This window comes from Caloenas nicobarica, chromosome 1, assembly GCF_036013445.1.
Source record: "Caloenas nicobarica isolate bCalNic1 chromosome 1, bCalNic1.hap1, whole genome shotgun sequence".
Lineage (NCBI taxonomy): Eukaryota > Metazoa > Chordata > Aves > Columbiformes > Columbidae > Caloenas > Caloenas nicobarica.
In genome coordinates this window covers 196,809,938-196,823,189 of record NC_088245.1, presented here as the reverse complement: position 1 = coordinate 196,823,189, position 13,252 = coordinate 196,809,938, and the positions used below count along the sequence as shown (strand labels likewise).

The following is a 13,252-nucleotide window of genomic DNA, read 5'->3' as shown; positions in this document are numbered from 1 at the left end:
CAGAGTCATATTGAGGGTGTATGGTCGGGAGGGAGCTTTGAAGGCCGGTGGTGGTGTCTCCTGCTGTGTCCGGTGGCGCATCTAGAGGGGGAGCTGGACAGAGCAGAACAGGACAGTCTTGCGCTGCCTTTAAAAGATTTGCTTTTTCAAGGAAAAAACAGGTTATGTTTTCTATGATTTTTGTGTCTTCTTCATTTTATTCTTTGCCAAGTGATGCAGTGTTTGCTCAAATTACAAAATGTGCATGTTGTAGAGAATGTATCGCTTTTTTTTTATTTATAAAGTCAGACACCATCATGAGTAGAAAGAAAGACTTCTTGCTGGCCGACAGTAATGAAGAACTTAATAGAAGGAAAATGAGAGCTATAAGGTACGTGAATTTTGAGATTAGCTCCTTTATTACTTTTAAGTTCTGACAGTATAATTGTTAGGAAGTAGTACTGAGGAAATGCAGAAAACAGTATCTGTATTCCGCAGTGTTTCTAATGAGTCCATTTTTATGTAATATGTATAAAATATACAGTTTGTAGAAAGTTTTAGCATTTGGAGTAAGTTCAGGGGAAAAGACATTTTAAATCCATCTTAGGATGTTTTCAAATACTGAGTTATTAGACTACCAATATCTAGTATTGATCTCTATGTATATTTTACAAGTAAATAAATCACTGTTGAGCTATTTGGTGTATTTTTAGTTAAATAACTAAAGAAGTAACGTGGCTAAAATTTATTTCATGGCGATCTGTTAATACTGGTTCTAGTTACCTTAATGCTGGTTCTGCATACTTAAAAGCTCAGGTACCACCTTTATTGATAATGAATGCAGTATAGAGGTAAATTGTTTATCCTGTGTGTGTGGTGTGTGTTTCCTTATCTTCACCTTCTTTTACGTAATGTCATTTTGTAAAAAGTGGCCAAGCTTCATTCTAAGTGAGGTGCAAGTCAGAATTCGTGTTTGGTTGATATCTCTAATGGTCTTAAACCTTTACTTCTGAAGGCAATGTCTGAAGATACTAGAAGAGGATTTTACAGAACCAAATCAGAGAAGCAGTGATTTGTGCCCTCTGTCAAAAGGTATGAGTGTGAAAGTTAACCCTTTGGATCTTTTATTTCCAGCAATTTTGTATTCACTGTAAATGTATATTTTATATGGTCTGTTGAAGACAATTGATGGGCTGCCAGATTTTGATTAACGCATTGCTTATTTACTACATTTCCAGTACTCAGCAAGAACAACCAATATCTTTGTCTTCCCTTCCTCCTGTTTTTCTTGAAAAAGCTACTGAAAAGTTTTTGTTTTAAAAGAAACCTCATTTTTCTGGGATTTTCTGCTTGAGTTCCAAGAGTTACTAAAATTGTGTCGAGTATATGGTATTTATGGACACTTCATGAAACTATTTTTTTGCCTGTACTATAGGTACACATTTGTGTGTTTTCTTTTGCCTTTTTGCCTTCCATTTCATGCATTTATCCTGTCCTGAGTGTAGCAGCAACCTAATATAGCTAATCATGCAGCTAATACCCTAATCATTAAATGCAAGTAAGTTTTTGTAACTCCCAGATGACTTCTGTATCTATTTATCCAGACTCCTATTCCTAGTTTTCAAATTCTGTCATTACAAAAGTCAATGTCCGAATTCCTGTTGACTTGATGAATACTATGCAGAAGACTACTCCAGTGATCATGTGTTCCTTTTTGTCATCTTGAGTAAGATGCCCTACAGTTAAAAACTTTTGTGGTCAAGCATTTCCTATGCTTGCTTTTACAGTGTTGCATGATGATGTGAAGGATGAAGAGACTGATGTTTTTGGCTTCTCTTCTACAGGAGTAAGTTGATCTAAAGCTTTCTGTTTGGTAGTCACTGTGGTGGTCTGAAATAGTGATGTTCCAGGATCTTTTGCATTTTGAATCTAAGTGATTAAAGCAAGCTCAGGTCTCCTCTGAGGTAAGGGCCTGCACTTAATAACTACCTGTTCCCTAGCAAGGGTTTGCTCACATTCCATGTAACGTGGCGTAGCTATGTAGCGCGCATCTGATGTCTGAAGTCTGGTTTTAGGAAGGTTTATTTTTACAGTTCTCATTGGTGCCCCATGTTTCCAGCATCATTCTACCCTCTTGTCTGCACATAATGTGCAAGAAAAGAACTCGTGCATATGTATGTTAAAAAAAACCCTCTTCCCTTGTCAGCTCCCAAATAAAAAGACTTAAAAGCTTTCTGTAAAAAAACAACTTCACTTTGTATAATAGTGCATAAGTTAAGAATAGGTTATGGTTGGACTTGGTCCTGAGGGTCTCTTCCAACCAAAGTGGTTCTATGATTCTATTATATTTCTCTTTCTGTCTTAGAAAATATTCACAAGCAGAGCATTTTTTTGTGTTATGACATGTTAATGCCATTTGTTTCACAGAAATTCATGTTTTTGACAAACACTAAGTGCTTGTTAAAATTTTTTAAAAAATGTTATAATTTACGCAAAAGATCAGATGTGGCTGTTCCGTTTGTTTGTTTGTTTTTTCCTTTTTTTTTCCTGTTATGAAATTCAGATTTAGCCTTTCTTGCAAAATACAAATAAGTCAGATCTCTGGATTGAAATGGGGGGTGGGGGGGCAGTAGTGTAGGTGGAAACAGGCTTATAGAACATTTTTTACTGGGACTTGGATTTAGGCCTGTATTTGAACTTGCTTTACCTTTTCCCTCTGAATTTAGACCAAAACTGATTTTAAACTTGGGCTGCACAGTGGCAATTTACGAAGGCTAGCAAGGTAAACCTTTATTAATTCAACTTTTTTAAATGTGTTTAGATGTCAGACTGGGGGGGGAGACCTTGACTGAGCAAGCATTTCCAGCCATTTTTCTTCAGCTGTTGGGGGTTTTTTGTGTGGATTTTAAAAAATTATGTATTTATTTAATGTGTTCTTTAAACTTTACTAATGTGTTCTCAGTATGGGTGTGTAGTACTGTGGGAACACAACTTGCTCGACCCTTGAGTACAAATAGCAATTCATTGAAAGGCTACAAGAAACAGATGGGTTTGGCTTGAAAGTGTTTGGAACGGAAAGTTGTAAGCACTGCCTGATAAGGATTCAGAGGGAGAACAGCGAGCTGCTGAAACGGCAGGCTGTGGTGGGAAGGACTGTATCATTGAAGTGCCTCGTTCTCCCCACTCCCCTGCTGTTCCCATTGCACCTTCTGCTTAGATCAGATGGTGGCAGTGTTCTGTGGTGGTGTCATATCTCAATTACATTGATTTACTTATTTGTCTAGCCTGTGTGAACTTGAAGTCTTAAAGTGAGTGTCTTTCCCCCCTCCTTCATTGCTATGGAGATTCATGTTGATACAAATGAGAATAGGCCCAGATAATTCTTACAGATCTGTTATATAAAGGATCTGTTCTACACATATCAGCTCTGTAAGGGACATATAGGAAATTTACCTTCTGAGATTGGTGCATTGCTAACCTTGCCTAAAGGAAAACAGAAACTCAAGGTTTCGTGTATGGCTGTCAATCACTGCAGCAGTCTTCTCCAGATCTTCTCACAGTCCATCAGAAACGACAAACTGAGCAGAGGAAGAACACAGTGTGTCTTTTCTGTCATTAGGCTGGTTTATGCAGCCTGCTTTTGAGAGAGTCTTCACAGCTGTTTAGATCTATGTGTACTTTGCAGAAGAGCAGGTATGGGTGACCGTGCAACAGAATTTTAAGAGTTTTCCTAACAGGTTGTCGGTACATGGTTTTAATAGAATTGGTCATGTATTCTAAAGATTTTAACAGCCTAATCAATATCCGATGGGATATCTAAAGGAAAATATTTAGGCAACAAATGAAAAATTAATCCTGGGATGTTAATAGTCATGCATTTTACTCTCACTGAGGTTAAAAATCACTACCTTCTACTAAGGTTTTGTTCAGCCTTGCCAAAATTGTCAGGTGAAAAATAGTTACTAAAGATTAATTTTAAGATTATACCAGTAAAAAGGAAACTTTTTGAAACATGAGGTATCTGTAGTATATTAATGTGAATTCTACTGTTTCAGAAATAGGAGAGTGTGTGTGTGCTTAATGTCAGATTTTGTAATATTCATATTGTGTCTGAAGTATTTGTGGGTAGTTTGATATTTTATTTAAAATGTGTAGGTTTTTTCCTTACAAGTTTTGTTTTGCAGTCCCTTCAGTCACAGTACTGAAGAGAAAAAAGTTCAGCATCCAGTTTCTTCAAATGGTGGACTGAGGGATAAACCAGCCCTAGCTCTGTCAGGAGACATGGTGTGTTAATATGAAATTTCCTTATATTCTCACTTATTATTTTTGTATATGCATAGTTAATACTGCACTTCATAGAACACAAAAGCCTGCAGCCTTAAAAGTTACGTGCTATTATTCCATCTTATGATAGAATTGATGTGCAGCTACAGTGTTTGTAAAATAACTTGATAAAATGAATGCAACTCAAACCCAACCAAATCACAGCTGAGTGTGTTCAGCTGCCTGTGAAACTCTTCATTTTGAATTTAACTTTTTTAGAAAAGACACCTGAGGCTTCACAATATTTGGGTTTGGGGGTTTTATATTTCTTTTTAAATTCAAGATAGCTGCAAGGTTCATGCAGTTATATCAAGGTTCAGTTATATCACTGAATTAGTATATTTTGGGTTTTAGAAGGGTTTTTATTACTGCGTTGTTGATCATAGTGATAACCACAAAGTAGAGATGGAGCAATGTAATTCCATTTTTACCTATTACATCTCTTTGCATTTGCTCAAAATAGAGTGGGAATTGTTGTCGTAGGAAAGTATTCCTAACACAGTTAACATCCAAGTCCTAATAGGGTTTTCTGCCCTTTTTCTACTCCTAGGAAGGAGACATAGTTGGTCGGAGATGTTCACACACATTAATTGGAAAGTTCTATAGATGAAGGTGACAACAAGAATCTTTATTAAACTCTGTAATGATGTGTGTGACTGACAGATCTCTTCCAGATTGTCGGCAGCACTTCCTTTTTTACTGATACGAGTGCCTGGTTGGAGGCAGATCTGTTTCAGGTTTTTGAACTCTAAGCTTTAATTTCTCTCTAGTTTGAGTTTGTTCTCCTTAATGCTAGTGCAGAACTCTTCAGAAACTGGAGATGTTTACATGCTAGTTAAGTTGCCTTTTAGCAAGGTGAACTGGTTGTCTAATAGTGACCGACTTACACAGCACCATCCCTGACTTTTTGGGGAATCCCCAGCTGATGATGTTCTCATTTTGCTTTTTACAAAATACCGGCACTCTAACCAGTACTCTTAATGCTAGCTGTAGTAGTGCCAGTGACAAAATAAGACATTTCTGTATATATCTTTGCTCCTGTGCCAATTCATATGCAAATATTTTGTCTTTCATCGGTATGCCACTGAGAGCTTCTTGCAGTTTTTAATTTTTCTTGGTTTTTCCCAAAATATTTTACTTTTTTTTTTCTGAGATGCAGTATGCCCACTCTTTAATCTTATGTTTTCTTTCCTCTGTATTAGTAACTTTATTTTGCTTTTCCTTCAGGTACTATCTTTTCATTTGTTTTTTGTGTGTATGCAAATAAATTGCATGTATTTAACAAACAAACAAGATTGGAATCCGTGTTTCGGAAATACTACAGTGTAAATGTTCTCAGTGTAATTCAGGTGAGCTAAGTATTTTGGACCTGTTCGTAGTTACAGAGCTGCTCAGAGCCTTACACAGATGATCAGTAGCCCACATCAAGTGCGTCTTTGTCAAAATGGCAAATTAGTGTAGCCCATCTTGTCTTGCAGTCATACAACCAACTTTATATTCATTGGTGAATCTTTCCCCAGGACAGCAAAACTGTGGAGGAAATTGATGGAGCTTTGTATGTAGCTATTTGTAATCTCAGCCACTTACATGATGCGGATGAGGTGGGTGAAAATAAGTTAAATAAATTATCTAATCTTAAATCCATTGATTGAAACTTATTGTTACGAGTAGTGACATGTTAACATGCTATTTAAACATGTTTTTACTGCCTTTGTTTTGACATCTCTCTTGTCCTCCAGCTGCTTGTGCTATTTCTGTGAATATACAACTTTAAACTCCAGGCTGTAGTCTGGAGTTCACAGACTACAGGAGTAATCAGTAACGGAGTACATGTGCCTATGCATAATTGAAAGTTACTGGATCAACTCATACGTTTTTGCAGAACCATACATAAGCCAGTCTTTAAGTACTAAGCTTGTGGTTCCTTGGATCAGGGTAAAAGTCAGCGTTTGTTTTTGCTCTAGCAGCTATGCTAGCTTGCTAGCTTCCTAGTTTCCATGTCTCTTTCTGGATTTAAAGGTGGAAAAGAAATTACATGGGCAATAGAAATTTTAACAGACACAATATGCAAAACATGTAAAGCAAGTAATGCATTTTTATGCACGGTATAAAATATAAGAAGAATCCTAAAATACTGGATAAAGCTGTTAATAGTTTTTACTGAGTAACCTGCGAACCTCATAAACTATAATTATTTTATTTTAACTCTTACTGAATGTGCTGTGGAAAAGCCTGCAGTTCTGTCTTTGCTGTTTTTTCACGTTTTACATGTATTCTAAGATACCGAAGCATAGAAGTGTTTAATGATCCAAAAGCTCAAAGCAAATTCATGGTAGTAAGTGTGGCATGAAGCGTCCTTCAAACCTGTTTTCCATTCCCTTGCTAACTTGTTTTGTTGCAGTGGCTGATGTGTCAGTTAAGCAAAGCTATGGTAAATATCTAATTTGTATACTAATAGCATCTTGTAAAAACCTACCATTTCAGCAGCTCTGATATAATAACTCACGCATACAACTGTGGTCTTCCAGCAGCCTTTCAACAAAGACTGAGAATTGCCAAAGCAGTGTTGCATTACTCAAGATATTTTTCTCCATAGGCTCTTCATTAACTGTAACTGTAGTGACAAAACTGATGCTTAGTCAGAGGAAGAATGTTTATTTTTTTTTTCCTTTATGCTCACAATGAGTTTTAAAAAAACAGTAGAAATTTTAGCGTGCTAGTTGTCTGTGTACAGTGCTGTATTAGAGTGTCAAGTAAGGAAAGTGAGGCAGTGGGCCTGAGATCTGTGTGGTTTTTACCTCACAGAGCTAAAGACTTCAGCTGACATGAGGATCCAGATAGCACGAACCGACTAGGTGTTAGAGAAAAAGGGATTAATGAGCTACAGTTTTTCCTCCATTACATTATATAGTCATCCTCTGATTTGCATTTTTTTTTTGTTACTCTTACTGATGGAGTATTGATTGCTGTCTCACTGTTCATTGCTTCTGTTCTGAATTTTAAAAAAATTTAAAAGTGAGAATAATGAAATGATAACAATGAATAATGAAATAATAAAGGCATGTTTATTCAATACTGAATGAAATAGATCCTGAAATACTTGGAATTGAAAGTGAAGCAGGAAGGAGATAAAGTTGCAGAAGCTGCAGATAGAACGTTTGAGGAGCTTATTACTTCTCTCTGTTCAAGGTAGTAATCTGGTTTGTAGTGTGGTGGGGGTGAGTTGTTTTTATCAAGAAGTTTCTAATTCAGGTAAAGAACTCTAAATAATATTTCAGTCTTCCTCATAGCAGTATTTCCTAATACCTGTCTTTAACTTTTGTGCAATATTTTTTCTCTTTCATAGTGGCATCTTAGAACTGGTTTGCATGGTTGGAAAACACTAGCACATACAGCCTCTGCTCTTCAAAAAAAGAGAAAAATTAGAATACACTTAATAATGTTAGTTTTCTGAAATAGCTCAATTATGAGAGCTTTTTGATATTGCTATTAGTGAATGATGAGTTTAACAGTAAAAATAACTTTTTAAAAATTGACTTTCTGCAAATTTTCAAGCTGATAGAAGTCCAAGGACACTTTATTTCTTAATTTTCAAAAATATTTGTCATCAGCTTTGATGGGGGAGGTGTCAAAGCTTAGGATTCCAGAAGAGCCTGTGAGAGGGGTACCTGATATCTTGGTAGACTAAATTGCAAAATTCAACTGGTTCATTTTCAGTTGGATTTGTATGGAAATATCAGGAGACTTCAATGGAAGAGTGCTTTAAATGTTTAATTAAAAAATGTTTCTCCAAACAAAGTGGCTTTTCAGTGTGATCTCTTAACTTTGTTTCCTCTGATTATTAAGTGTGTTTTCCATGCTTTATACTATTAGAGGAAAATTCTATTTCTGTATCAGATCTATCTGCTTTGTATTGTGGTATAACTGGCAATTGTGTGTCCTAGTTGAAGTTTGAATCTGTACAGCTGAGTGCTTATTAAATTATGAAATGATTTTAATACAGGAAAAGGAAGTTGTGTGCAGAATTAGTGAAGAGCGTCAACAACTACAGTGCTAGTATTGCAAAAGCTAAGGAAGTCATTGAAGAGAAGAAAAAGTGCTTGATTGGTGCCGTCAGGATTGCAAAGGAAATAAAAATGACACCTTCTGTAAGAACCTATTGTGATCTCACTCAGGTAGTTACATTCTTGCACTGTGAAATTAGTTTTAATGAATTCAGTCAAATATGGATTGAAAGTTTCTGTGATCTGTCTTTCAGTTTCTAGCTTCAATACTGAGATTTTTTTGCAGTAATATATTCTTACTCCACCTCTACACACACACCCCTCCAGTTTATATTTGGTCTTGTTCATGAATTAGGGTCTGGCAACCGACATGAAACACAAAAGATGGTCCTTGCCTTGAAGAACTTGCTATCTGAAACAGCAAATGGAGGGGGAGGACTGGAAAACTGTGACATGGTACTGATCAGTGGAAGGGCAGTGTTCTCAGCACTTTAGAAGTCTCTTAAGCCTTTTCCGTTCCAGAGCTCTCCAGCCTTCTCACTGAAATACTCCAGAATTAGTAGCCACACTCTCCTGATCGTCATGGTCCCAGACCTTTACTTCCATTCCTCCTCCCCATCATATGTGCCATTTATAGATACCCACGTTGCCTGCCATGCTGTATCAGACCAAAGGTCTAGCCTGTGAAATCTTTTGTCTCTGACAACAGAGAGGAAAAGATGCTTAGAGGAAGAATCTTAAGAAACTGGGCATTTAGAAAACACAAGAGGCTGAAGGTTAAGGATTTTATAATCTCCGGGATACATGAGGATCGTTACACTGAGTAAACGTTACCTCATTGAGTCATAAGCTTGTATAACACTTCCTTGAATGTCTTCATAATGCTTGTGGCAGTGTGTGTATGTACATATGTACATCGTATGCATCTGCAGTGGTAGTGGGTTCCACATTTTAATATTTGAAATTGAGTGTTTATTGAGTAGCTCCCGATGTTCTTTCTAAATGTGCTACACAGTTATTTCATTTGGAGTCTTTGTAGTCCTTGTGAGAAAAATAATCAATAACTGGTCTTGTCATACGTTGAAGTAGTGTGGTTTTTAGATTGGCATGTTCCCTGCCCACAGTTGTCACTTTCCATATGAAAAAACTTAAGTCTCTTTCATCTGACCCAGAAAAGAAGCCTGATACCTCCTTTTTTCTGTTCTTTGCCTCCATCTTCCCCAGTGTGACTTCAGGGAGCTGGCAGCCACTGCTGTCCTCCCTTGGGCCTGCCTTCTTACTTGGGAGTCACCTTCTCAGTAGCTGTTTATACAGGAAAATCTGACTCCTGCTTCTTTTTACATGCTAACATTACAAAATCCCCAACCATTTGATCTGAGCAATGTAAGAAGACATAGTTGAGAATTGGCTATTGGCTGTTAATGAGTGAATTCTTGGGTGGTTTTTTTTCTGTAAAACCAAAGAGGTCATACTCTGGCTTTGTCATGTTGTAGATAATAGGTTTTTGTATGTTAGAAGCTGAGACTGTACTTCTTAATTTCAGGTTATTTGTAATTTGAAGTTGTCAGTTGATGCTGAGGTCTCAAGAGTCAACAGTTTGAAGGAAAAAATATCTCCAAGGTAAATGACTGGAGCTGGAGGTATATTGAGGGGTAAATGGATGGACTAGTTGTCTTAATTGTAAAAACTGTTCCTGTAGCAGTTAAATAGCAGAAATTGAGCTGCCTCACTTGCATTTTACTGAAAAACTACTAGTTCAGATGTGTATAAACTCATCACTAACAATGCACAGTAGCCTTCATTTGAGCCATCAGGGAGAAAGCATGTGCAATTTGCTGTAGTGTAAACAAACATATGCATTTAAAGAATCCTTGACAGACATCTGCCACTTTTAAACTTCCTCTTCTTTTCTTATGAGTAGAAATAATTTGAGGAAAGAAGGGCTTTATTTTTTAAAAATTGAATCAGTTTCTGACCTTCAGGAAAGACTTAAATATCTAAGAAAATATTTGGGCAAAATCCCAGTTATCGTGTTGCCCCCGTTGGAAGTGACAAATATAATTTCTATACCAGAAATAATCAAGTAAGTGTGTCATGGCTATGGTACAGCTGACCCTATGCAGCTTGGTCATAAGGCTGGTGCTAAAATATCTGTCTCCATCTTTCTTGGAGACTCCTGTGAGTATTGAAAGGCTGCAATAAGGTCTCCCCAGAGCCTTCTCCAGGCTGAGCAACCCAATTCTCTATGGAGCCAAATTCTTCCAGGAATGGTGACTCAAACACTTCCCTGGGCAGCCTGTTGCCATGCTTAAAAAAACCATTGTGATGACTGCTGTCATCTGTTAGTTGAATAATTACAATATGGATAAAGGAATCTTTAAAATAATCTTTTAGTGAGCTTATCGACTTGGTAGGTAGGGCCTATTTTGAAGATAATGTCATTGGTGAATGAGAGTTTCAGAGAAGGCTTTTTAAATGCACAGTGGTAAACTCTCCCAAACTAGAAGAAAGCTAAAATATGACCAAATGAAATTCGTTTGCATTGAAAGACCTTCTAAGAACTTGAACAAAACAGGGGAAAAGGAGATCTGATGAAAGATGAGTATGAAGGCCTCACATGCTGGTGCCACTCTAAAACAACATCAAAGGTGAAAAAATCACAGCTAGGCAGTGCATGGGAGTTGAGGCACATTCTGTGGACATAAAGTACTGTAGAATGAAGGGTGGATACATTCCTGGAGAGGCAGGAGGAGAAGAAAAGATAGGCTGTTTGATACTGTTACACTTTAGTTTTCACAATTTGTTTATTATAATTGGACAGCAAAGGTAAGGATTTGATTAAGTTACATTTAGAGTTCTGTTAGCCTAACTGTAAAGTACTTCAAATATTTTTGCTAGCTTTTGTCGGTAAATGAAACGGCTGTTTATTAGTGTAACAATAAAGGGAGCAAAAAGAACATACATTTTGGACTTCAGTTATGGCTTTATTCTTCAAGACTGTTGGAGAATTCATGTTCTCTATGCAGAATAATTTATTGAACTAAACTGGGTATAGGTGTGAAAACTCAGTGAATGTTGGAGTACTCTGTGCATGAGAGAGAAAGCAAAAGGCAAGAGTTTTTAAGTACGAATGTGAAGATAAATGAGCAACCCAATCTGTTGTTAATAGGAATGAAAGAATAAAACTGGAGTAGGTAATTAATCTCTTATTTTGTCCCTCTATTAATAGTATTGTGCTGAAAAATATCGTACATTTGAACGTGTCAAAGTGATTTAGGTATTCATGTCACCTTCTGTAATGTCTCTTCTCTCGAGATTCTCCCTAAACACTGATGAGATTACATCTTTGTTAAAAAATTTGGGCAAGATTGAATGGGGAACAACAGGGCAGTAAGTATTTTTTTAATAAAGAGGGTAGGTACAGTGTCTTAACTGTTTTTTCTAGTGGTTAAATATGTATTGGAGATTAAATTAAAAAAAAAATAATCTCTATATGCTTGTGAGTTTCTAAGAGTATAACAAAACACAGCAAAGCTTCAGATGCTGGTATTTCAAAGAGCATTCCAGTTAATCCAGTTAGTGTTTCAGTTCTCACATTTCAGTTTTACTTGTGTTTCACCCAACTATATTTCACTGTATCACTTAAGTTACCAAGATTCTTTTTATGCTATGTGCTTTTTAGCTTTGGCTGGCATTTAATGATACAAGCATAGAATCATTTAGGTTGGAGAAGACCTTTTGCATCATCAAGTCCAACTGTAAACCTAACATTGCCAAGTCCACCACTAAACCATGTACCTAAGCACCAGGTTTATATATTCATAGTAGATGTTTATCAAATTTCAGCATATGAAAATCACTTCATATAAGAGTAAATAAATCTCTAAAATCAGTGGCAAATACTGAGATTTATAGTATTTCCACTTCACAGTCTAAATACTGATTGTGTCAAATGCCAAAAGAAATTGCTGAAGATGAACTTGCAGTAGAAAAAAAATAACTTTTATTTTTAAAATTACAATTGTTTTTATTTTATTAGCCCCCTTCATTTTTCCCCACAGTTTTTGAAAAAAAACTTGAAAAAATGGAATGGAGTTGCATTTAGGGCTGTTGCAGTTAGCACTGGTTATGTTAAAAAAGGCTTATTGCATACTGTAATATTTGAAAATCCTGCATGTTACAGTGAAGACTAACTGGTAGTATGAAAGCATCTGACATGCCTTTTGTTCTTAACGTGAACTATCTATCACATTATTAACATTTCTTTCCAATGGTTTGTATTTGTACCTGTGGTCTGTGATCATTTAAATGGGTAGTTCTTGTACTGAGCCATGCCCAAGAATATGTGCCGTTTATGTGCCAATCCTTTTTAGGTTTCAGAAATCATGTTACTGTTTTTGTTGTCTTGGTATTCAAAAACGTTTTTTTTTTCCAGCCAGCCCTTATGAGGTGTTTTCTTAATGTAGTGATATGTTCTTAATAAAACCTCTGCTGTGACTCATGTGCTTTTCTGAAACAGACTGGATTATGCTAATTTGTCTCCAAATAAATGTTTTCCCAAATATAGTGAAGATAATGGACAACACACTCTTACCCTTGATGACAAAGAAGAAGTGCTAAGCTGCGATACTCAGTCATCTGTAGAGAGTATGTTTCCAGCACTTAGCAGAGAAAGTAAAATAAAGGCTCTTGCAAACAAACTTGATGTTCACAAAGAAGTGAAAAATACTCAAGTTCAAGAAATGCTTCCTATGCTGTGTCATCAGAGTATTCCTGCTTTACCCAAGCCTCCATCCAGCCCTGATGTCATAATAGAAGAAATATTTGAAGATGACCTAGAAAGTAAGTTTCTTAATACCCGATGCTTTAAATGTTCCATTGTTGAGCGTGATGTTATTATGTGTTTTGTATTATGTTGTGTATTTTTAGTTTGTCTTAGCTCATAC

At 36.4% G+C, this 13,252-nt stretch overlaps 1 protein-coding gene across 1 annotated transcript in view; it reads left to right on the top strand.

Moving 5' to 3' along the window:
• The first annotated feature begins 296 nt into the window (after nucleotides 1-296).
• RNF17 (ring finger protein 17) overlaps nucleotides 297-13,252 on the top strand; it is a 52,417-nt gene continuing 39,461 nt past the window's right edge. The window contains exons 1-11 of the mRNA XM_065650064.1: nucleotides 297-370; nucleotides 995-1,071; nucleotides 1,767-1,825; nucleotides 2,706-2,761; nucleotides 4,164-4,263; nucleotides 5,823-5,903; nucleotides 7,391-7,491; nucleotides 8,306-8,477; nucleotides 9,850-9,926; nucleotides 11,622-11,696; nucleotides 12,874-13,148. Coding sequence (XP_065506136.1) covers nucleotides 297-370; nucleotides 995-1,071; nucleotides 1,767-1,825; nucleotides 2,706-2,761; nucleotides 4,164-4,263; nucleotides 5,823-5,903; nucleotides 7,391-7,491; nucleotides 8,306-8,477; nucleotides 9,850-9,926; nucleotides 11,622-11,696; nucleotides 12,874-13,148 — 1,147 coding nt within the window. The remainder of the gene's footprint in view (nucleotides 371-994; nucleotides 1,072-1,766; nucleotides 1,826-2,705; nucleotides 2,762-4,163; nucleotides 4,264-5,822; nucleotides 5,904-7,390; nucleotides 7,492-8,305; nucleotides 8,478-9,849; nucleotides 9,927-11,621; nucleotides 11,697-12,873; nucleotides 13,149-13,252) is intronic.